The sequence below is a fragment of the Trachemys scripta genome, chromosome 3, assembly GCF_013100865.1.
Source record: "Trachemys scripta elegans isolate TJP31775 chromosome 3, CAS_Tse_1.0, whole genome shotgun sequence".
Classification (NCBI taxonomy): domain Eukaryota; kingdom Metazoa; phylum Chordata; order Testudines; family Emydidae; genus Trachemys; species Trachemys scripta.
Genome location: NC_048300.1, coordinates 106,794,813 through 106,818,156, shown reverse-complemented (window position 1 = coordinate 106,818,156; position 23,344 = coordinate 106,794,813). Strand labels below are relative to the sequence as shown.

Genomic DNA, 23,344 nt, shown 5'->3' with positions numbered 1-23,344 from the left:
CTTGTTTAGAAAGGTGAGCAAATATTATCTCAGTTTTACAGAGAAGTAAATTGAAACACAGAGAGGGAAGTGATTTGACCAAAGTGATATAGCAGACCCGGGAACAGAACTCAGCCCTTCTGCATCCCAACCCTATCAAATGACCCTTTGGCTCTGCCCCAGAATAACCTTTGGAGAGGCCTCTGGAGAAGCAGACTAAACTTCCAAGATGTGTACTGGATTTCTGGAGGGCACCTAGGTGCAGTGTGTTACCAAATCCAGTCTGGCAGACACGAGAATCACTTAACTCAACTTTGGAATGGAGCAAGACAGCTTTTTAAACAGCATGCAGAAGTACTACTGTTCCTGTCCTAAACTATTGTGAAGTTGTATAACTTATGCAAATTGTCAGATGAATATAGGTAAGGCAGTTCATAATTACTCACACTGGACCACTTGTTAGAATCTTGGGGGGTATGACAATATAGTGCCTTCTAACACTATGCTAGGTGTTGACTATGCAGACTGATATGAAGAATTCTTTCTACTGAAACAACACTATCTTTTAAAGCACCAGGGCTTTCAGCAGGAGGTGCTCATGAGGCCTAACCTTCCTAAAGTTGTGAGTTCTGTGGAGATCATCATCTGAGATGGTATTGTTGTAGAACTGAAGATTTAGGACACAGAGACTTAGATGTTCTAAATAACCCCTATTTTTAAACTGAAGAGCATGGCAAATAAATATTAAGGCGTAAGATAGCAAACAGTATTACCATAAACTTCAAGGGTTTTTTTAATTAAAAAATTCTTTAAAGATGTCAAATATGATCAATATTTTACAAATCTTAATTGAGACTATTTTCACTTTTGTTATCCAGTCATACCTGGTAAACAACTGACAGTACACACACACACACACACACACACACACACACACACACAATTAAAATTTGAAGAATTAAAGTAGTGGATTATACAAACCTAAAATAAAGTTTGGATGTGATAAAAATCCAACCATGACTGACTAATAAAAATTACACCATTTCCCAACTAGGGAAAATAAATATCAACCAGCAAACCTTAATTGAATACACAGATTTTAAACACAGTTCCATTTCAGATGGTCTTTGGCTAATAATTTAGCAGCCTGTTAGTTCACACTAGATCAAAGCCACTGCTCATCTATTTACTTTAATGAAGACATCCGTAAATTCCCTAGTTTACAATGAGTCCTTCACAGTCATTAAAGAGACTAAGGCCAGGTCTACACTACAGAGTTATATCGGTATAACTATGTTGCTCAGGGTGTGAAAAATCCATCCCCCTGAGCGACGCTGTCGTACCACCTAACCCCGAGAGTATACAGTGCTGTCGATGGGAGGGCTTCTCCTATCGACATAACTACCACCTCTCATGGAGGTGGATTAGCTACGCTGACAGAAGATGCTCTCCTGTCGGTGTAGCAGTGTCTTCACTAAAGTGCTGCTGCTGCGCCGCTGCAGTGCTGTATGCACAGACAAGCCCTAAATCCCCAATTGAAGAAAGCATTTAAACACATCCTTAACTTTAATCAGATATGCAAGTCCCATTGACTTACACCACTGGAACTTAAGCATGTAGTTAAGCAACCTCCCTGTGGGACTAAACTTGTTCATATGATCAAAAATCAAGAACATTAATTTTCACAGCTCAATCTCATCATGAGCGGGCGGTCAAGTAAAAGGGATTTGTGCACGCAAGATGTGACGGTGCCGCCTGTACTCATGTCGGATGGTACCTTATTACATGGGTAGTCCCACTGACTTCAAAAAGGCAGTATTCAAGATGAGTGAGGATCAATATCTGTCCCCTAGTGATTAAGTAGACAGTACTGGTGAATAACAATTGAAGTATCCATCTTTATGTTTAGTCCATGGATTAATATTCCATCCCAGAGTTTGAAGAGAGAATCTGGCTGACATTTAGGATTAACGTTTTCATTTAAAAGAAAACTAGGTTTTTACATACCACCATGCTAGGCACCTCTGAAAAAAGCTAATATTGACAGATAGAAAGAAGGAAAACTACGATGGTTTGAAGAGGGATATGGAGCTGCTTTACAAAATAGTCATCTTATCAGACATCCACAAATGCCACTGTTTGCAGCATACCTTTGACCAGTTCAACACATCCCTTATCTAGTCTCTGATATAAACAGGAAGAGTGGAGTGGAGTGCAGATGATGCACAAACGGATTCACCACACAAATCAAAATGAAGCTGCAGGCTGGAGATGGTTCTCGTCCCTTGTTCCACAATGTCACCAAGTTCAGACCAAAGAGAGTTTCATCTTGATCAATAGAAAAGAGTCTTCACATAGACACCAGTGTGATGTCCTATTCTATTGTGTTACTGGCTAAGCAACATTAACAGGCACTTGGCTAGGCTGTGGTGCTGGAGACCCGCTGTTGATGGATTGCTGAGGAATAGCAGCTGGTTCCGTTTTGCTGATATGTGTTATGAAACGTAGACGGAGTTTCAAAGACGGTCTTAAATTGCAAATAATTTTCTCTACCTATAAAAAACAAAACAAAAAGAGACCCCTCAGGATACATCTACACTGCAGCTGGGAGTATGCTTCCCAGTGCAGGCAAATGGACATGCACTAGCTCTTCTCAAGCTAATGCGCTAAGCACAGTAGTGTAGCTGGGGGATAGCAAGGGCAGCGGCTTGGCTAGTCACTAAAGTACATTCCCAGGAGAGGCTGGGCAGGTTTGTACTCAGGCAACTCACTTGAGCAGCCACTTGTGCTACCCTGATTACACTGGTAGCGCATCCATCCTCCCACGCTGGGAAGTACGTTCCCAGCTGCAGTTTAGACGTACCCACAAATGCTGAAAAATGTATTATCAAAACAAAGTAATTTGACACATTTTAACTCAAGAGAAGAAGGATACCCTAGAACAATACAGCAAGACAGATTTATTGTAAATGCTACCTAAATGAATCTCTGAATTTCATCAATTCTTATCCCAAAACCTCCTCGGTCTAGGACTCAACCAAAACTGTGCAAAAATTCATTCAGGAAACATAATGCTTATCTGGACTTTACACTTTGTTACAAAATAGAAACCTGGATCAGGTTTCAGTAAAAGATTAATTAAAGTTCAAGAACCCTTTTGGTGAACATGGGATGTTTTATGCTTTTGCAACAAAACCAGATGAAATTTGGTTATTTAATTTGAACCCAAAGCTCAAAGTAAAACTCAGAAGGTGTGGATTGAAACAGCACAAAAAACTAAACATAAATGTTTATGAATCAAACACACTGACATTTATATAGCAGCACTCCTATTGCCATCTCATAAAGAAAATCAAACTCTCGTCACAATTTCCCTGTGGTCCGAAATTTGTCTCAAAATCTGGCCTACGGCTTCTAACTGAGAAAAACTGTACCAGTAATTGATTGGGAATGTACAGCTGCGAAGGGTTTTGTGATCTTTTTACATTTAAGATCATACACAAAAAGAGACCATGGTACAAATTGTTATATTAAATGTAACCTTGATTTTAGCTTCAAGGTATATTGTTCACTTACTTGATCTTTCACGCTGTCCCCAGTAAACATGTACTTCATATGATACAAGAAATCACATATGGGATCCATGTAGTTCAGATGTGTACTGCATTGGTCCACATCCAGAAGCATTTCATAAAATGCCACCCCAATCTGTTTTCACACACAAAAACCAAATGAAAATAAAAAGTTTAAAACATTTGCTGTCTGGATTTACACGCTATATTTTTAAGTTTATTCTTTTGTGAAGGTGAAATACATTTATTATGTGCATCTTCTACTTATCTGAACTTCCTGTTAAACATTTGCTTTTGCGTGAAAGAAGTCTGACAACTCTAAGGTTATGTCTACACGAGGGGTGGCCAACCTGAGTCTGAGAAGGAGCCAGAATTTACCAATGTACATTGCCAAAGAGCCACAGTAATATGTCAGCAGCCCCTCATCAGCTCCTCCCCACTTACTTACAGCGTCTCCCACCCACCGGCAGCCCCGCTGATCAGCGCCTCCCCCCACCTCCTGATCAGCTGTTTTGTGACGTGCAGGAGGCTCTGGGGGGGGAGTGGGAGGAGCGAGGGCACGCCAGGCTCAGGGGAGGGGGCGGGAAGGGGTGGAGTGGAGGCCAAGCCTGTGGCACAGCTAGGGGTTGAGCAATGAGCACCCCCGGCACATTGGAAAGTTGGTGCCTGTAGCGCCAGCCCTGGAGTCGGTGCCTATACATATTAACTTCTGAAGAATGCAAGTGGCTCCGGAGCCACAGGTTGGCCACCCCTGGTCTACACTATGAACCAGCAGTGTGATTCCCCTGCGCACGTACATATACTCACGCAAGCTCTCATTGAGCTAGCACGAGTACAAACAGGCAGCAGCAGTAGAGGCACGGTTGTGCCGAATACATACCAACCAGTTTCACGTGGGTTAGTACTAGGCACAGCTAAGCCATGCCTACACTGCCCTACCAGTGGTACCACAGCTACACTGCTATTTATACTCGTACTAGCTCGATGAGAGCTAGCACGAGTATGTGTACATGAGCAAGGGAATCGCATTCCTAGCTTACAGCATACATGTAGCCTAACTGGCCCCATGGCGCCTCACTTTGGGAATTAGAATAATTTAATAACCTTCCTAAAAATCTGAATTATGGTCGTTTTATTTATGTAGTTTGATACCCAATGCTTTTAATCAGATTTTTACTAGGTTCAGAGTCAGCAAACTATTCCTCTTCAGCAAAGTAATAAGCACAAACTTAAGTCTCATTGACTGAAACAGACTTTAAGCATGTGCTTATGTGATTTGCTGGAGTCCTAGAGAGTGCTATGCTAATACAGAAAAAGATTTTAAAGTCTCCTATTAGTTGATGGACATAAACTAATGCTAATTAATGAACATTTTTGGCTCAGGACCCCTACAATTAAAACACCGAGAAATTTCAGATTTAAATAGGTGAAATCATGAAATTTACGATTTTTAAAATCCTATGACCATGAAATTGATCAAAATGGACCATGAATTTGGTAGGGCCTTACTTATAATGGAGGGCATTAGGTAACCTTAACTACAGGCTTAACTAGCGCAACCAGTCCTGTCTAGAATTTATTATGCATACACTGCAAGAGTGATAAAATGTGTGTATATATTTGACCCTGATGTTTAATTACTTTAAATGCTAAGTTCTTTCTATACTAAAAAGTAATAAATTTTCAATAAGCCGGTGGGTTAGCTCCCTTCAAGTAGCGAGCACCATGAAAGCACAGGGTTCTGTTCTCACAGAGCTCATTGCAGGACTGGGGCTTTAATTTAAAAGATTTTCCCAGCTTTTGAGTTTCAAAGACCAGACAGAATTAGACTGTAAAAGCCAGGACAAGAACTATATTTTACCTCTATCATACATCGTGTCCTCTCTTGCTGAAACCGCTGTAGAAAAGGACCAACAAGGTGGTAAACATAAAGTAACTGGAATTCTGTCTTCACTATGGGTATCAAGACTTCAGTGAGGAATCTGCAGTATTTCAAACAGGACACATCACTATTTTGTACATTTATCTTACGTTAAAGTAGCCATGCCACCAAAATCAACACCATTTTTCAACATTCAATATTATCGTCACTCATTACGCTCAGACATTTATGACTGCATTTGGGGTTTTCTTGCTCTACCTCAGACTGGTTGGGAGTGACAGCATTTTGCTATGGTGGAAATACCGTCAAAGTGTTTCATCCTCCCCTAAAACCCAAACTTAAGTGCTCATGTTAAAAATGACTGAACGCTTGCTGAATAACACTCATAAAACCATACTCAGTATGTCAGCACAACTAGCAGTAGGGATCATGACTGAGCTATGAATGGTTCACACAGCCCCAAGGACTAGAAGCTGCATAGGCTCACCCAAGATCAGCCTGGAGAATGAAAGGGAGAGTCAAATGCAGGCCTCTTAGGTAGTGACACTGGCACTAAGTCACTGAATAGGGTCACCTAATTGTGACTAGTACTTCATGCCATCTTCCACTTATGTAGACAACGATAAATCCAGGACAGAATATTAAAAGATGAACTGAAAAGCTAAAATGGAAGCTGAGTAAAAGCCCCCACACATGCTCTGTACGCTCCCATTAATAAGGCAGCATAGAAATACATTTTAACTAAACTTCTAATGAACTGCAAGGTATGAAATGCTACAGCTTCCTGGCTTGTTAAGGACATCTCCAAGTGTATCACTGCAATGTCTATTAATTTACAAAGAACTTCCCCCATTGGCAACAAATGCTACATACAAATATTAAAAACAAAATTACACAGAGCTGATCATAACGGATGGCATTAAGCAAGTGTATTGCCACTGCCAGTATAAGCTGCAGCCAATCTGTAATGAGTAAGAAAAAACCAAACACAAGCTAAATGAGATAAAATATGCTTTACATCATACCCTCAAAGCTACCAAACGCTGGTGGAGAGCCCAAAGATATAGATAAAAGAGACAAGATGCTTAAAAACCAAAAAACCCTACCATCACCCATGTTTTAGAGGATTTTTTGATTACTTGTTCTGATTTGCTTTCCCTCTCTGCCACATACTTGTGTACATATTGTTTTCCTGTACACAGTATGGAAGGGGTGTCAAAAGTGTACTTTAAACTATCAGTTACCCATTATACATACTTTGGAATGAGGGAAAGTTGACCAATGCTAGAATGGTGCCACACGGCATGTGCCAATGCCAAAGTGTAACTACAACTCATCTCAGAGTAAGACTGATGGCAAGCTGTGAAGTCAAAGAGCTGGAATGGGTAACCAACCCACTCTGTTTCTGATGTCAAGCTAGGACTGTTGATAACACTGACAATTCGATCATGGAGGACAATCCAGTATGGCTCCTGGCAAAACAAAAAACCCCAAAGGATTGTTATGCTTTTAATTTTTAGAAGAAAAGGTAATACTTTCTCCCCCACCTCCCTCAGATTACTGTAAATTATTAAAAATATTTATATAACAGTCTTAATTTACACAAATACTTTACCTACCCATTTCCTGACAAAGATCTTAATATCTAAATAAGACAAGATACCACCAGTTCAGGAGAGAGGGAGCACGGGGATTGTTAATGAAAGGAAGGATGGAGGGACTGTTTGAAAATATGGAATTTAAAGAGTCACCTGAAGCAGAAAAGAATGGCAGTTGGTGGAAGAAGATTGGGGAACTGTTCCAGGCACAGGAACAATACAAGGCACAAGCTAAGAACATACCAACGGCCATACCGGGTCAGACCAAAGGTCCATCTAGCCCAGTATCCAGTCTTCCAACAGTGGCCAATGCCAGGTGCTTCAGAGGGAATGAACAGAACAGGTAATCATCAAATGATCCATCCCCTGCCCTCCCAGCTTCTGGCAAATGGAGGCTAGGGACAAGGATGGGACAAGGAGATAAAGGGAAGGTAGGAGACTGTAGGGAGCAAAGAAAGCAGAGATGCAGGACCTTGTAGATGAAGATGAGAAGCTTACATTTTTGACAATGAGAAACAGGAAGACAATGGACGGTTTCAAAGGGATGCGTGATGTAACTGGGCAGGGTGTGGAAATAACTTTGGTAGATCAAGTGGAAAGGGGACCGAAGCAGAAAAGGGGTGAAAAAAGGAAATTAAATCAAAAATATTCAGTGTTGAAGCTGAGTCATCAAACACTAAAACTCAGCATCTTCAAAAGATGAAAATTTCTACTAGAACATTTTAAACTCAATTATATATATTAGTTTCTATTCTTGTTTTCCTTGTTAAATTTTAAACTTCCTATGATTTATTCCTATTCCATTATGTTCTATAAAGCTATATGGAATGTGCAAAGTAGAGTTAATGTTACATCAGTCTTCTATCTTGGGGAATTTTCTGACTTAATTCTCAAGCTTAAACACCGCACAATTTTTTTTTTGTAGTTAATATATAGCAACTTTATTTTCCCACAAGGAAACAAGATTGTGAAAAATCCAGTTTCGCACCCCACCCCTGCAAATCCCACAGTGGGTTTGGTCCGACAATGAAGGACAAAGCACAGATGTTTCATAAGCTTCCCAGGGGCTTTTGGAACTACTCCAGGTGCATCTGAAAGAAACTAGTTGCACTAATCCCTAGCTTTTATGGAAGAATGCATTCTTTTCTCTGTTCAGAAAATTTTAAAATACATACAGACTCACTGGTAAGGCTGTGATAATCAGTCCAATAGCATTCATCCAAGCTGTGATATTCTCTCTTGGCACCAGAGGCTGACTACAAATAGGGAGGGGAAAAAAATCTGAAGTTATATAAGATTTCTCATGACTTTTGATATATTTATGATGAATGAAATATATTCCTAGAGAAATTATAGACTTTTGTCTTAAGAAAAAGGTATATATACAAATGCGTGACTATGTGGTTTAATTAACTGGTTAGTTGAGTACCACATTGACACTGCGTGGAAAACTTCTTAAACAATTTTGTTCCTGTAGCATGTTTTCTCTTAAGAGACATTAGAGACACTTGTATGAATAAAGTCTTCACCGTGATATCGATTCCTTTGATGACTCATTTCCCCATGATCCCAAAGCCTGCATCAGGGCAACCTTCCTTGGCTGGGTAAAGTGGGAAAGGAATCCTTTTTTTCAACCTATCATTACCACTAGGGTGACCAGATAGCAAGTATGAAAAATCAGGACGGGGAGGGGGGTAATAGGTTCCTATATAAGAAAAAGTCCCAAATATCGGGACATCTGGTCACCCTAATTATCACTTAGAGATGGCCTTCTGAGTCACTAATTAAATACAAGGTGCTCCGTCCCTTTACAACTCTTTCAGTACCTTCTGGCCCAAAAAGCAAGTCACTGAGCTTAGGAATGAAGTCCAAATGTCTCATGTGGCAACACAGAATGAGATCTGTAAAATGCCATCTCCAATATCACATGGTAACAATGAAAATTATAACAGATGTTAAATGCAGTATAAAAATATAAACTCTGATACACTTTTGGACCTCAAGCATCCTACCAATTTTTCTGCTTTTCTCCCTGTAGTCAAAGATCTTTTGTTAAAGGAACTGATGGCTCTCCCCCTCTGGATGAGTGCTACACATGGCTCCTTTCCCCTCCTGTTAACGCCTATGAACACACTGGACAAGTTGCTGACAAATGTACGGTACTTCCACCATCTCTCCCACATGAAGCTGAGTCTCAGTCAACACCAGCACCGGGATCTAAGGTATTCACCACACACGTGGTTTGTTCTTGACTCTTAGAATGATATCCAACACCATATTATTGCTCGCCTCCCAATGATATCAATATATAAAACAACGTTTAAGAAAAGGAAGCTTCAGAACCAGTGAGCAATTTGTAACCACTGTACTGCTTTTTGTAGAGAGCAGTTCTGTAAGTCCAATATACCTCTTTAACACAACATTTAGAAGTGCATTGCCCACATCCTTTCCTGGAACAGCCAGCGCCATGAGTTCAACACAGGTAACATGAAGAGCATGGGCAGCTGGGTTAGGAAACTCATTGAATCGCCAGTCGCAGTTTGGAAATGGACCAGGCGACTTGCCAGCCATAGGTAACAATGATTAAGGAAAACAAACAAATTCCCACATGGGGACTGGTAAGACGCAAACAATGTAGTTCTGCATGTACAAAATGTATTTAACACAAAATATATCTAATACACAAACAAAACAATAGAGTCCCACAAATTCCTGATAATACGTGTGTGTATTTTTTATAACAAAACACACACACACACACACACACACACACACACACACACACACACACGACAGTACTGAACGAAACTAATGGCCACAGTCAACTAAAGGCACATATTTAAGATAAGTCAGTTATTGGAAAGCATTTTTAAAATAAATATCTAGAGAAATATCTGTATGTATAGAAACACATACATACACACAATACAACAGATACTTTTCTGACAGGAAGATTTATTATGTTTGGGCCATGTCAGAGTCCATTTATTCTAAACCTAAGATATTTTGTTTATTAGAAAAATGGTGAGAAATTTCTACACTATTAATAATCTTTTTTGAAGTATATTGTTAAATGTAAACATACTACTCGTATTAGAATTTTTCAGGTGGCAACATTGAAAAAAATTAAACTCTTGAATAGACAAAGAACAAACAACTGTGACTATCTGATTGCCAATGAAAATTAAAGGCGCTCCAGAACAACATCACAGAGTGTGTTTTTCTACTTATAGGACAGTGGAATCACTAGCATCATTAGATGCTTAAAACTTATGTAAACTAGGGGTTTATATACTTTTTTCCCCCCTAATCAGAGAGACAAGTCCAGCTCCCCCGAAGTTGGACATCTCAGCAAAGTAGAGGAAATGGTGGAGTTGTGGGAGGAGGTTAACAAAGGTGCACAGAGAACTAATCAACTTCTCAGCAGGTTGGCATTAGAGAAAAGGGGAAGAGGATGGCCAGGGAGAGTCAGGGCAGGTCTACACTACAAGGCTAAATCGACGTAAGTTACGCAACTCCAGTTACATGAAGAACGTAGCTGGAATCGAGGTCCTTACGTCGACTTATTGCGATGTCTACACCACGCTGGGTCAATGGGAGAAACTCTCCCATTGACTTACCTTATGGTTCTCGTTCCGGTGGAGTACTGGAATCGATGGGAAGCGATTGCTGGTCAATTTAGCAGGTCTTCACAACACCCGCTAAATTGACCCCCGGTTAATCGATCGTCATGCATCAATCCCCCGTTACGTGGAGACAAGCCCTCAGTCCTGCAGTATTTGAACTGTATGGAATATAACTAAACTCTGGTGAACTGAAACTACAATACTGATAATTTTCCTTAAGCACAAATCATTATAAAAAGGATATTGTCTACTAGTCTTCCAATCAATTTGCAATAATAAGTGTCATCGGGGATCCATGGATTATCTTCTCGTACATTCATAGCAGACTTGATGTAAGTGTCACTTAGACACCAGCCTTGTGGTCGATTATCTTTGAGAGAACCAATGATGGCATGGACAAGCTTCCGCTTGAGGTTTGTGCGCTCTCTGAGATGCCTCTCATAATAATGAAGAGTATTGTACAGGTATGTCACTGGACGGTCTGCCAACAAAAAAAACCCAGAAACACAGTAGCATCGCACTTAATTTTTTATTGGTAATAGTAAGCTTATGCGAAATAAAGGGTGAGGTAAAAACAAATACACCAGTAGAAATGCCCCATGTTTTTATTGTTACTGTACCACTATATTAAATGAAACTGGACAAAAAGTTTATCTGAAATGAGGTCAAAACCAATACTTCAATGTTTGTGATATTGCTTAAAACATTATTTACAAACAACTAAACCCCTCCTGCAAGGCCTCTCTATATACACAGCATTAGACAGCATCTCAAGGGGAGATTCTGATAAGAAACAAGGAGTAGAAAGAACAAGACTGACACTGTTGTGCCATTATTACAACATGGTTTGTGTCATACTCAACATGATCACAACCAAGTTAAAAAACTGTGTTTGAACCCTGCTGAGAAGGAAGAGGATGGATAGAATGGGTAGCGTTGAATAAGGTTTTTGCTAACAAGGTTTACTATATTAAAGCCCATACAACACTGAAACAGCTAAATCAGTGTTCAAAAAGAGTCAGTCATTATCATTCTGCTAGTAAACCAAGTTGCTCTTCAGAACAGACAGTTAGCGAATAAGGTTTGGTTTCCCATCGTGGACAGGACTTTACTGATATGCACCACAACGAAGAATCTGTAGTGATTGTATTGCAAGTATAAAGAGCTAATGGGCTTGAGGAACTTACCATGGAATTTGTATAAGCCTCCTAGATGATCCAGTAGAGTTTCCAGGGATTTGGACACTGGAAGCAATTCCAGAAATCTGTGGATTACAATGTCAAATACTGGCAGGAAGCGAAGGCACACATTTCCGAAGTAGATGGGTAGGTACTGGGGTTGGATCTGAACAGGAGGGTTGACCTGTTCTGCCAACCCTTCAAAATACAGCTTTTCAGGATATTTCTGTAGAAATCAAAAACAGATTTTTTTTAAAAGTATACTGAAAACATTACTGAGTACTTGCAATACTTTAAAAATGTACTGAACCTACATTGTACTCCATTCTGTAGACACTCCGTAACAATTTGGAATTATATATATATACACATACATCCAAAGAGAAGGTATGAATTTCATAATGAATTGGTTTCTTGAAATTTCTGTGTGTGTGTGCAAATCCCTAGTGGATTATGAATTTTATCTATCACAGTAACTAAATATAATTGGACAAAATATATTAAACTCATTTTTTCTTGAAAAAGTATTTTAAAAAAGAGAGAGATTGTTTCAGATTCACTAAAACTGGTGCAGGGAGGTATAAAGTACTAAAAGGAAATTAATCCTGAGAGCAGGCAGGCAGTGATACCACCACTTATCCACCCTTGTTGTCAAAGACTCCAAAGAAAATCAAGAGAGAAATCAACTCTATTGTACATTAAATGCTTCCCCTGGAGCCTGAGAACACTAGTCTGTCATGTGTTGAATCTATCCATTACAAATAATTTGTATGTGATTTCTCCCTGGGGAAAGGAACCCCACACATAACATATAAAGCATAGCTGGATGGTGCTTACATACATGTGACAGGGCACAGTTTAAGCTTTATATAATATTCCAGCTGTCACATCCCGCCCCAGCCAGCAGTTCCCACTTTTTGGGTAACACTAAAATCTGGAATGTCTCCCTCCCTGTGAGTTTTTCAATACTGTGGAAGCTTGCAGAAGCCTAGTAAAATCTGCCCCTCAATGAAAAAACAAAACTATATTTTCCCCAATTCACAAAGGAGAAACTGGGTCTTTGTTCTTTCTGATTGGCTTCCAGAAAAATCAAGGATTAAACGTGGGATTCAGATGAGCAGAGACTCCCAATTCTTCAGTCACTTCTATCTTTTAGTATTACATGCACATTTTCTTTTTACATTATTCTGTAAACATACAATGATTTTACATTAACCCAAATATTCAAATATTACTAATGTTAAATGTATCTTTAAAAGTTATTGTTGTGGTATTAAATGACACACTGAATAGCAGAACAAGGCATATAGCAAAAATGTAAATAATACACAAAACAAAGGACTACTTCAGTATCTCAACTGCACAGCACACATTACACCAGAGGATTGTGCAATCTATAGTACCTTATGATAACTCATGTGTTTTGTATGCCAATCATTCTGTAGCCAGTGCTCTGGAGAGTTCTCTTTCACAAAATCACTCACTCGGTTTCTGAAATCATTAGGCTTGAGTAAGAGTAACTGAATTATGAAGTAGCAGACCTGGGCTTCATTTCCTTCATGACTGCGCATAGCCTTTAACAATAACAACAAAAGTATTAGATTGCAGAACAATGTAAAATTATAGCTAATGCTGTCTGCTTTCATTCATAGAATCCAAGGCCAGAAGGGACCACTGTCAACATCTAGTCAGATCTCTAGTATAACAAAGGCCATAGAACTTCCCCAAAATAACTCCTAGAGCAGATCTTTTAGAAAAACATCCAATCTTGATTTAACAATTGCCAGTGATGGAGAAGCCACCACAACTCTTGATAAATTGTTCCAATTGTTAAGTATCCTCATCGTTAATGACGTTAGGTAATTAAACATCCTAATTTTAATATAACTGGCCAGCCAACTCACCCACTCATTATATTCTCTGTGTAGACACAAATGCAAGCAAGGGTCTGAACACTGGACACCATCCCCTCCCAGTGATAAGCGCTCATCAACTCACTCATTTCCCAGTGGAGAAATTCTCCCATGTTCCTCAGTGAGAGGCATCAGTTTTATCCCAGCTGCCAAATCCATCCCTCCAACACTGATAGTACCAAGAAAGGTATGCCAGTTTCAAAATTCTAGTCATTCCAATGATAGGTACTTGTGGAATTGCAAACACTGCATTCTGTTTTTGACATATCATCTTGGACATTTCTTTTGGTAGCTCCATACCAGGAAGAAAGATTTTAAAATCTGGTGAAAGGATAGTACCTACTGAAGCAATATTTTAGCTATTTTTTTTGAGAATTCCTAACCAATGAAAAGAGGAAGGGAACTAAAGACAGAGCATACAATCCCTCGTACCCACCCTTTTGATACAGCTGGCAGATTTTTAATCTCCCTGAAACAAAGATAGCATTGTCCAAAGGCCACATTAGGTTTTCCATTTATTTGCCAATATGTCATTTGTCATGCACCTTGTTCCCTTTCAAAATATGAACAGTCATTGCAAAACTAAGATGGAAGAGAACCAGCCCCATACAATGGTGATGTTAATTCCAATTCATTCAATGCTGTTATATGATCAATAAAGCTAGACAGAGTTCTCCTCGCCAGAGAATGGGACAATTGTGACACTCCTAGTTTTCATTCACTCAGGGGGCAAAAAAAAAATCTGTAGTTCTATAGTACTACTTGGTTATTGAACTAGTAATTAGTCACTATTCAATTCAATATATTTGCACAAAAATGGGTGTAGTTTGCTGGGAAACAGGCAGGCATGGAATTTGCCCCCTATGTGCTGCTCTGATGGCCGGACTGGAGCTGCTTCCCAAAAACTGAAGTCAAACTTCAGCTATGTAAGTGATTGCTATAGAAGTGGATCAGAAGACATTGGCCAAATTTTGGATAAAGAAACACCTTGCACCTAACTTATTAAGGTAATACTTACCAAGCACAGTATCAGTCTGTCCAGTGTTACAATATTATATTTCCACACCATGTCATTAAGAATCTCAATACATTTGTTGAGTTGCTGGCCTCCTGCTGACGTGGAGAACTCATATACCAAGAAATCTGCAAATGTCCTAACGTGAGCAACCAGAGCTCTAGCCCCAATTCTCTCCAAAACTCTAGCAAACAGAGGGTAAGAAATGATCTTGTTACTGTAACATGCACATAGCAGAAGCGGACTGCATAATTTATAGAAGTCTTGATACATTTTTATCTGGCTAACTTTGCAGGACTGTGTTTCAAGTTTTTATACAAAATAGTCATTCAAATACAAACATCAAAACATGCTAATAAGTGTAACCCAACTCCCAGAAGTGAGGGCACTCCAAGGTCAGGATACCACAAGCTACTAATTAGCAGTGAAAATAAATCATTTTCCGCTTCATGGATAGATTCTGGGCATAAGTCTCCATAAATATACATGTATCAGTCTTGTAGAACTGAATTCTTCAGTAGGATGTAACATATAACATGCTGCTAAAACTAGTTAATTTTTTCTGTAATATTTTTTACACACACAGTTCCAAAGGCGTCACATTTCCTAACTGTAGGGATGCTTATCAAGCATTTTATCAGATATTCAGTAATTGCTCTGACAGGCCTAGTGAGGGAGGAAAGAGGATAACTGATTTTTTGTTGGTACGGCATGTTTTAAGCTTTCTAAAACTGGAAATGAGAGTTAGACAGCCATGAAAATTATTGACTTCTTCAATTCAGAGATAAGCCTTCTGAGCAGTCAAACCCAATAAAGCTTTTGGTATTAAAAGTTATTAAAATATTTCAGATAAATAGTAAATAATGAACAGAAAGACTGTCTAGAACAGTGCTTCAAGGTAAGTAAAACTTTGACTTTGTAGACCACTTATCTCTCCCCACCATCCAAAAACTGCAACTCAACAGCTGAATCCTTCACCTGCATCTGTCATTTTTATCAGGAGATAAGTACATCATAGAAATTTACACATAAAAACAGGACCAACCAGTAGTAAGCACTACTGTTAGACATTATGCAATCCTTGAAGTATGTTAATCCTTCTAATTGTACATCAAAACCCATCATCTAACAATGTACTAAATCTGATTCTCTAGTGTAGAAGAACTGTGCCCACTGTACTGAAGAAAGCTTACTATCCTTAAGCTATAACTGGTATAGAATGCAGCTACACTTTTAAAAGCTCACCTGTAGCCAATCTGATTAATGTGATCAGTCTCTAACAGCATCTTCCATAGGAGACAAAGGAATAGGGGAGGGGAGCCCTGCATGGAAAAGTGGGTGATTATATCATTCTCATTGGTCATAGACTTCCACTTTCGGTATTCCTCTTCCACATTCTTCTTAAGGTTAAAACGGCTTTCTTGGGGAACATTATTCTGTTTGAAAAATGCCTGAAATAAAGTGTGTTTGTTGTTAACTGACAAGTCTGAAACATTTAAGTAGTGTTGTTGTAGCTATGTCAGTCCCAGAATATTAAAGAGACAAGGTAATATCTTTTATTGGACCAACCTCTGTTGGAGAGACGAGCTTTTGAGCTTACACAAAGCTCTTCTTCAGGTCTGGGAAATGTACTCAGTGTCACAGCCACCTGAACACCCTGAGAGAAGCTGCTTCAATACAGAAATAAAACTCCTTCTGACCACACACCCCTTGTTGTCACCTATCACCCCACATTGGAACCCATCCGGGGTATCATCAAACAACTACAACTCATTCAATGGGGATCCCATCCTTAAAGAAATCTTTTCTGAACCCCCTCTTCTGGCCTTCAAACTGCCCCCCCCAACCTCATCATCAAAAGCAAGCTCCCCACAGACCAAGACACCTTGAAGTGGCAGCACACCCTGCCAGAACAACAGATGCAAAACCTGCTGACATATCTCCACTATGAATGAAAACCTTTTCCAATGCGAAAGAAATCATTTGTCATATACATCAACTGGATAATTTTGCTAAGATCTGCAAACACTGCTTTATCTTTTTTTGGTCAGAACCACTTCCCAAACATTTCATCCTAAAACACCTACCATTTCAAAATCATGCATGATTTCTCATGTGACTTGAGCATAATATAGAAGGAACAAGGGAAGAAAACTAACTATGAAGGGGACAACAAAGATCCCACTGAGATAATTATTTCCCCAGCTGTTCAAGCACTTAGTTTGAAACAATTACCTGCAGTGGAGCTGGAAAACAGCTTAGTGTGTGTGAAGCCCAGTTATGGGGAGTGAAACTCATGATAGTCTGCAATATGTCCTTGCACCAAGTTCCCTGAATTGAATCGGAGCCTGTGAAAAAGTCTAAATGGACACATATGCAACATTAATCAAACACAATGGATTGGTGAAACTGGATCTTTACATAAAACTGACATTTCTTCCCCAGGCTTTTACATTAGTAGGATGGATATCTTGGAAAACGCAGACACGTTTACTTATTTGTCTGTCTAAAATGTTTATATTGCCCATCCTCCCCTTTTTTTTTTTTTTTTTTTTTTTTTTTTTTTTCCTTTTTCTCACTCCTGATTGATTCTGTAGAACCAACATACCTGCAGGGAGAATGGTCTGAATTATATCCTGCTGAAGATGCACAAATCAAAAGTGATAATAGTTTCAGAATTCCTATGTTGCAGTTGCAGAATCTTTATGGCTGTTGACAAATGAGCTAGAAATAACCCAGTTTTGTTTTAAGTTTCTAGACATAGCTTGCTGGACTGGCAATTGCAAGACACACCTTGCTTGTAAATTGAGCAGGTATCATATGGAAATCATTGAGAGACAGTCAACATGGAATCCCAAGACGTCATTTTTAAAGAATCAACTTTTCCAAGCAGAAATGCACGTGAAGCATTATCCTATGAAACATTCTAACATAGTCAATGTAAAAAGCTAGTGTTAATGCAATATTAAAGTTGCAAAAATCGAGCAAAAAAGTCAGAAAATGCCAAAAATCCCTTCCACATTCAAACTTTCACTCTCTTGGCTTTTCTGATATTATAGTTATACCAATTCTCCAGTCAGTCTCCAGACTAGATCAAAATTTCCAAAGTAAAAAACAAAACAAAACAGGAAAATAAAAAGCTTTTAACTCTCTCCTATCCAAAACACTCACCCCAACCTTTCAGGCCTTTATAAATCATAAAAAGACAAAAAAGGACACAAAAGCCAAGTTTTCTTTTGCTTTGCAGATCGCCTTTAAGAAGGTTTCTTCCACAACATTAACCTTAGCCCTGTTGTACCTTCCATATATATTTATGGTGTGCATTAGTACATGAGCATTTAAATGTAATAAGGAAAACTAAAATGGAAAATACATATGTGTAAGTTAACTGACTTAACATTGTAGAATAAAATAACTTCAGAATGCCTGACGTTCAGTTCTTGATTTCAGAATGTTAGTATTGCATTAATACTGCTGGCCCCGAGTGGCATCTCTTTATTTGGAGGAAGATAATTTAATTCACTTTCATGTAGATTATCCCTTATTTGACAAATTCACTCTTACCTGTCACATGTGTTGCTCTTGCTAGAGTCAAAATCAGAGCCCTGTTGAGTTCTTCTGACTCTGCTGAAAGAACTGTTTTAGGGTCACTAAGGAAACGTGTAAATTGTGGTTGGACCTCAGAGCTGCCCAACGCAGTGATTAGCCTTAGAGCAGTGCTCTCAACACTAAAGAAGAGAAGGAAAAAAGTTAGGCTGGTTAGGGGAAAAATAAATAAATACTGAAAAACATTAGCACTCCTTGTAATTTGTTACCTTTTTGCTTCATATAATATGTATATAATTGTTTTCAAAACAGTTTTAGTATGGAAAGAACAATCTACTTCTGTTTCTTGGAGGCTAGGGCCAAGAATTTTAGGTGATCGGTGATTTTGGATGACTCCATCTTTGGGTTTTAAGAAAGTGCTGAGCACATACCATCTGAAAAGGGGAAAGAACTCTCCAGTTGAGCACCCCAAAAATCTTTTTATTTTTATTTTTTACATTTGATAATCTTGGTCCAAAGATCTGAAGTCATTATTTAAAGAGACTAATGTGGTACAGGAAGTTGCAAAGCCAACTTCTTCATTTACAGTTCCAGATAGTAATTATACTGTTTGAATTAAAATCTCGGGGAGGAGGGAGGTGGAGAAGGGAAATAAATTATTGCTTTTCATTTGAGGTGCATTATTTTAAGTTCTTCACTGGTCCAATTACAGCTAGTTTTCTCACTTGCTAGTTAGAAGCAATTTAAGAGATATCGTCATTGTATCATCTAATTTACTGAAACACCTACAGCGCGGAGTCAAATTGTTTCATTTCTAGTTGTGTGCCTCTAGTTCCGCATTGACAGGTCTCTGCCATGATCTTATCTTTCAAGAGACATGCAAAAGTTCATAATCACATAATCAATGACAATATAGATTCCTCCACTTTCCTGTTCCCCTCACTTTTCCCCTGCTCTCTCAGCAGAGATGGGTAATTACTAAGCTTACAGTTGTACTTGGGCTAAGAAATCAGAAGGTAGTCAGAAGGACTTCCTTGGTATCAACTGAGAAAACTGATCTGGACAAAGGAGCTTGATAATCAACAGCTCATACCCTTCCTAGGGTTTTGCTCTATTAACAAAGACCTTTCAACAACTAAGTTCAACGCAAGCCTTTTCCCCACACTTGACTGCACCTTGATCTTCTACCACAGGATTCTCAGTGGAGTTGGTCAGGAATTTTTTTGATGAAAGCCCTAATTGCTGAGTTATTGAGTATTCTGCAAGGGGTGTCTCCCAATCTCTCCAACTGGTGTGGTTCCACTTTGTATTAATAATTAAATATTCATTGGATTAGAAAGAGTGACACTAACTCTATAGCCCTGCGATTAGGGCACTCAACTGGGATGTGGGAGAGCCAAGTTCAAGTCGCTGCTGCAAATCAGACAGAGCAAGGATTTGAACCCAGGTCTCCCACATCCCAGTGAGAGTGCCCTAACTCCTGGGCTATTTGCTACTCTGTGGTGGGACGGTTTCTCTCTGACTTTTGAAAGGTCTTGGTTTCATAATGGAACAAAACCAAATGCTGAAACCTTGAAATTTGTTGTAAAATGGAATTCCTGTCTTCTGGCCAGCCCTACTGTTCAGTCCAAACCCTGATAGTATCTTTCTCCGTTATATTCAGGGAAGCCACCTGCTTCTGATTCAGCAGAACCTGTTTAACATTTTCCTAGGAGAATCAACAGCTGCTAGCAGGATGGGTGTATCAGGCAAACACTGACAACCTATTATGTAAAGATCCTGCAGGATTTTCAATAAATTACTAAGGAAGGGGATAAAAGTTTAGTGATGGTTACCCTCACTCACCAGAGATGAAGCTGGTTCTGATTGGTCTGTGGTACAGCAGCCAAAGAATGAAGATGGCTCAGCAGCTGGACTCTGTAGTGAGGTTGGATGTGATGCATACGGTAGCTGAACATCTCCAGCAGTGTGTGCAAAATTCCCCAAGCGTGAGATTTAAACACTGTTGGCAACAGCTGACCTAATAAGAGAGAAGAGAATTGATCAAGTATTCTCCAGTGACATCATTTGGAAAAGGCTATTTTACTCATTTTTATCTAGTTATAGGCATTTTAAGTCTATCCTAAGAAAAACATACTGCCACATCACCAACTCCTCTTAACATCTGACATGAAAATGAAATCTATACCTGATGCAAAAGCACAGTTATCATATTAAATTGCAAGCCATAAACTACTAAAAGAATGAATCAGCTCTAACACTACACGTGCAAGTATCATCTCTAGTAAGTGTTATTTCTCTTCAGATGTGTGCATTACATTTACTCCATACTGATTAATTAAAAATTCAATATAGTGCAGACGTACAAATAAGTAAAGTGAAAATGTAGTTGCATGTTGAGCTTGACCAATTAAGTATACTTAAGCTTAAGAGAGAATCTGTAGATGACAACAACATATTTGTGCACAACAGTCATAATACTTAGGCCCTGATGCTACAATAGATGGCACACGAGCACAGTGGTGTTCTCCTGTAGAATCTATTGCAGGATTAGGGCTATATAATATGAACTCTTTGGGGCAGCAATTCTTTGTTTCTTCCTAAGTATTTGTACAGCCCCTTGAACAGAGGGGCTCTGACCTTGATTACAGCTTCTGGGTACTAATGAAATATAAAGTGTTATTAAATAAAAAAAATTCTTACTGATAAAGCCTTTGATGCCCAAGGACTCTATTTCCATATAAACCAATAAGCGACTGTATGTCTCCACAAGTGCTGGTGCCAAGGCCAGACTAGACTTTGCATGGGCCAGTTTAATCACCCTGGTAGCTATGCTGTGAATAAGACTGAAAAAAATAAAAATAAAAAAGTATGTACTTGAAACTATTAAGAAATTAGTTGTATAAGCAGATAGACATTCTATACAAAAGAAGCAAACAAAATAATGAACTTTCCTCTTTATACAGTTACACTTACATGAAGATCCACAGGTAAAAGTAAATTGATTACATTTTAAAACCATACTGTACCTCATTTTGGCATGAACTGTAAGCGAATCCAAGAGGTTCATTGGTAATGGGGTAATAGATCCGGAAGCCATGCAATTTGTTCCTGGAAGAGGTATCCTCATGTTGCCATTACCATAAATAGTTTCTACTAGAACACCCATAGGCAATGTGAAACATTCTGAATTGGTTGAATATGCATTACATAATAAGGCGATCTTGTAGTCATTCATCTGTAAACTTTTATTCCTTAGACTCTGTTGTAGGAACCTGCATAATCAAGACAGGTTAAATGTTAAGTGAAAGAAAAGAAAAAGAGAAAGAAAAACAAGACATATCTGAACTGCAAATCTGAGGCCAAATTAATCCCTCATGTAACTCCACTGTAAAGTTCATTCAGCTATCATAGTAAATAGGTGATTAGGATTTTGTGCCCAGGCAGGTAAATATTATGATAGCTTCATAAGTCTTGGGTAAAGGGACAATTGTTCGAGTTATGTGTCAGGGTAAAAGTTATTAAAATAATCCTATTTTTGTTATATTTTAGATTATTAAAACTGAAAACTAAACATAATTTACTATTCACCATTTATTAACGGTTTACTTTTTTGCATTTCACACACTTTGAACAGGAAAATAGTCTGTTTCACTTTCTGGTACTCAATAACTAGCACAAGTGTAATGGTAGAGTTGTAAGGAAAACAGAAACATGCTTAAAGTCAAAAGAGGAATTCTTTTTCTTAAAAACGCCATGAAAATATTTAACATTAATTTATGTGAAACTCATTTGGGCTTGAGCTACCTGACAATAGTCCTTTAAAACATGATCAAAATAATTCATCTTTAACTTTTTTAAGAGACACTTTTTCAGTTACATGGCGTCATATCACACAAGACAAATACTAAACATGGATTTGGAACTTCTTTTTTGATTCTTTGGTCCTGACTAGGAATAAGCCGTAATATGGAATTAAAAAAAACAAAAACAAAACAAAAAAAAAAAACAACCACCAGCAACCAAAAACCGAAACAAACCAAACTTACTCATGATGAAGCTTAAGAGAATGAGGAATGGGAATTTGTAATTTGGAGTTGTCACTGTGAGCCTTTCGGTTCAGGTGTATCCAGATACAGGTCATTGCAAAGGCATGAGTTGACTGTGGTTTGTTAATATCAGGTACAGGAATACACTAAAGAAAGAACACACAAATTACATATTGTATGTATAACCTTTTGTAACAACTAACATTCACTGATCAAGTGGCTTTTTCTGATGCACAGAAGAGTGAACAACACACTTATCTGACAAATTTTTGTCTCACACACATGCATACAACGTCAGCTGAAGACAAAAGGAACCAAGGACTGAATCTGGCTATTAGTTTTTACCCAGAGAACCTAATAAAGCATTCAAAAACTTCAGCGAATAAATGCTTACATTTACAATATATAGGAGTCAAGGGAATTAAATATATATTTTTGTTACAAACCAAATGCTTTCAGACTCAGGTTTTGCATAGGACAAATTTCAGAGATTGTTTATGGGATATAAAAGCTCAAAAATGGAAATGGAGAGATATAATACAGAAAGAGAGAATAGCAGTAGTTTGACAGTCAATATAAAACTTCCATTAATAGCCCATCAGGAAAAAGGATGCCTTTGCATCTGACAGTCAAATATCCCACAAGAAAAAGATGTAATCTGCTCCATTTACGTAAATGGCATTCAAAACTGGTTTGTAGAAAGCGAGAAAATCCAGTTGGTTTTATATACTGATGCACACCAGAGAAGCCAAGGACAGAGGAATATCAAAAAGTAAGTGTTCTAACTTAGTTCTCGCTCCTACAAAAATGCACAAAGAGCCTGTCCATAAATCCAAAGTGACAGGAGCTACTGCAAGCAGGGTGCAATGTGCAGGATGTGTGACTGCAAGTTTGAGTGCTCCTCTCACAGCTGGCAATGGGAACTATGCATACAAATATTACAGAAACTATTTGTGTACGCGAGCATGTATCCCCATGCCCAACTT

General features: G+C 38.6%; 1 protein-coding gene across 3 annotated transcripts in view; it reads right to left on the bottom strand.

Annotated features, from left to right (window-relative positions):
* Positions 1-748: 748 nt before the first annotated feature.
* MED23 (mediator complex subunit 23) overlaps positions 749-23,344 on the bottom strand; it is a 46,879-nt gene continuing 24,283 nt past the window's right edge. For 2 of the 3 annotated variants that reach the window (XM_034765646.1, XM_034765647.1), the window contains 17 exons: positions 22,359-22,504; positions 21,339-21,584; positions 21,013-21,155; positions 20,155-20,329; positions 18,328-18,491; positions 16,999-17,123; positions 16,009-16,214; positions 14,767-14,947; positions 13,239-13,409; positions 11,845-12,061; positions 10,902-11,138; positions 9,439-9,604; positions 8,215-8,287; positions 6,691-6,905; positions 5,413-5,533; positions 3,556-3,687; positions 749-2,532 (listed from right to left, as the gene is read on the bottom strand). In XM_034765646.1, coding sequence (XP_034621537.1) covers positions 2,374-2,532; positions 3,556-3,687; positions 5,413-5,533; positions 6,691-6,905; positions 8,215-8,287; positions 9,439-9,604; positions 10,902-11,138; positions 11,845-12,061; positions 13,239-13,409; positions 14,767-14,947; positions 16,009-16,214; positions 16,999-17,123; positions 18,328-18,491; positions 20,155-20,329; positions 21,013-21,155; positions 21,339-21,584; positions 22,359-22,504 — 2,877 coding nt within the window. In that variant the 3' untranslated portion in view covers positions 749-2,373. Of the gene's footprint in view, positions 2,533-3,555; positions 3,688-5,412; positions 5,534-6,690; positions 6,906-8,206; positions 8,288-9,438; positions 9,605-10,901; positions 11,139-11,844; positions 12,062-13,238; positions 13,410-14,766; positions 14,948-16,008; positions 16,215-16,998; positions 17,124-18,327; positions 18,492-20,154; positions 20,330-21,012; positions 21,156-21,338; positions 21,585-22,358; positions 22,505-23,344 lie in introns of those variants that run through there. The other variant, XM_034765648.1, reaches the window with a different exon arrangement.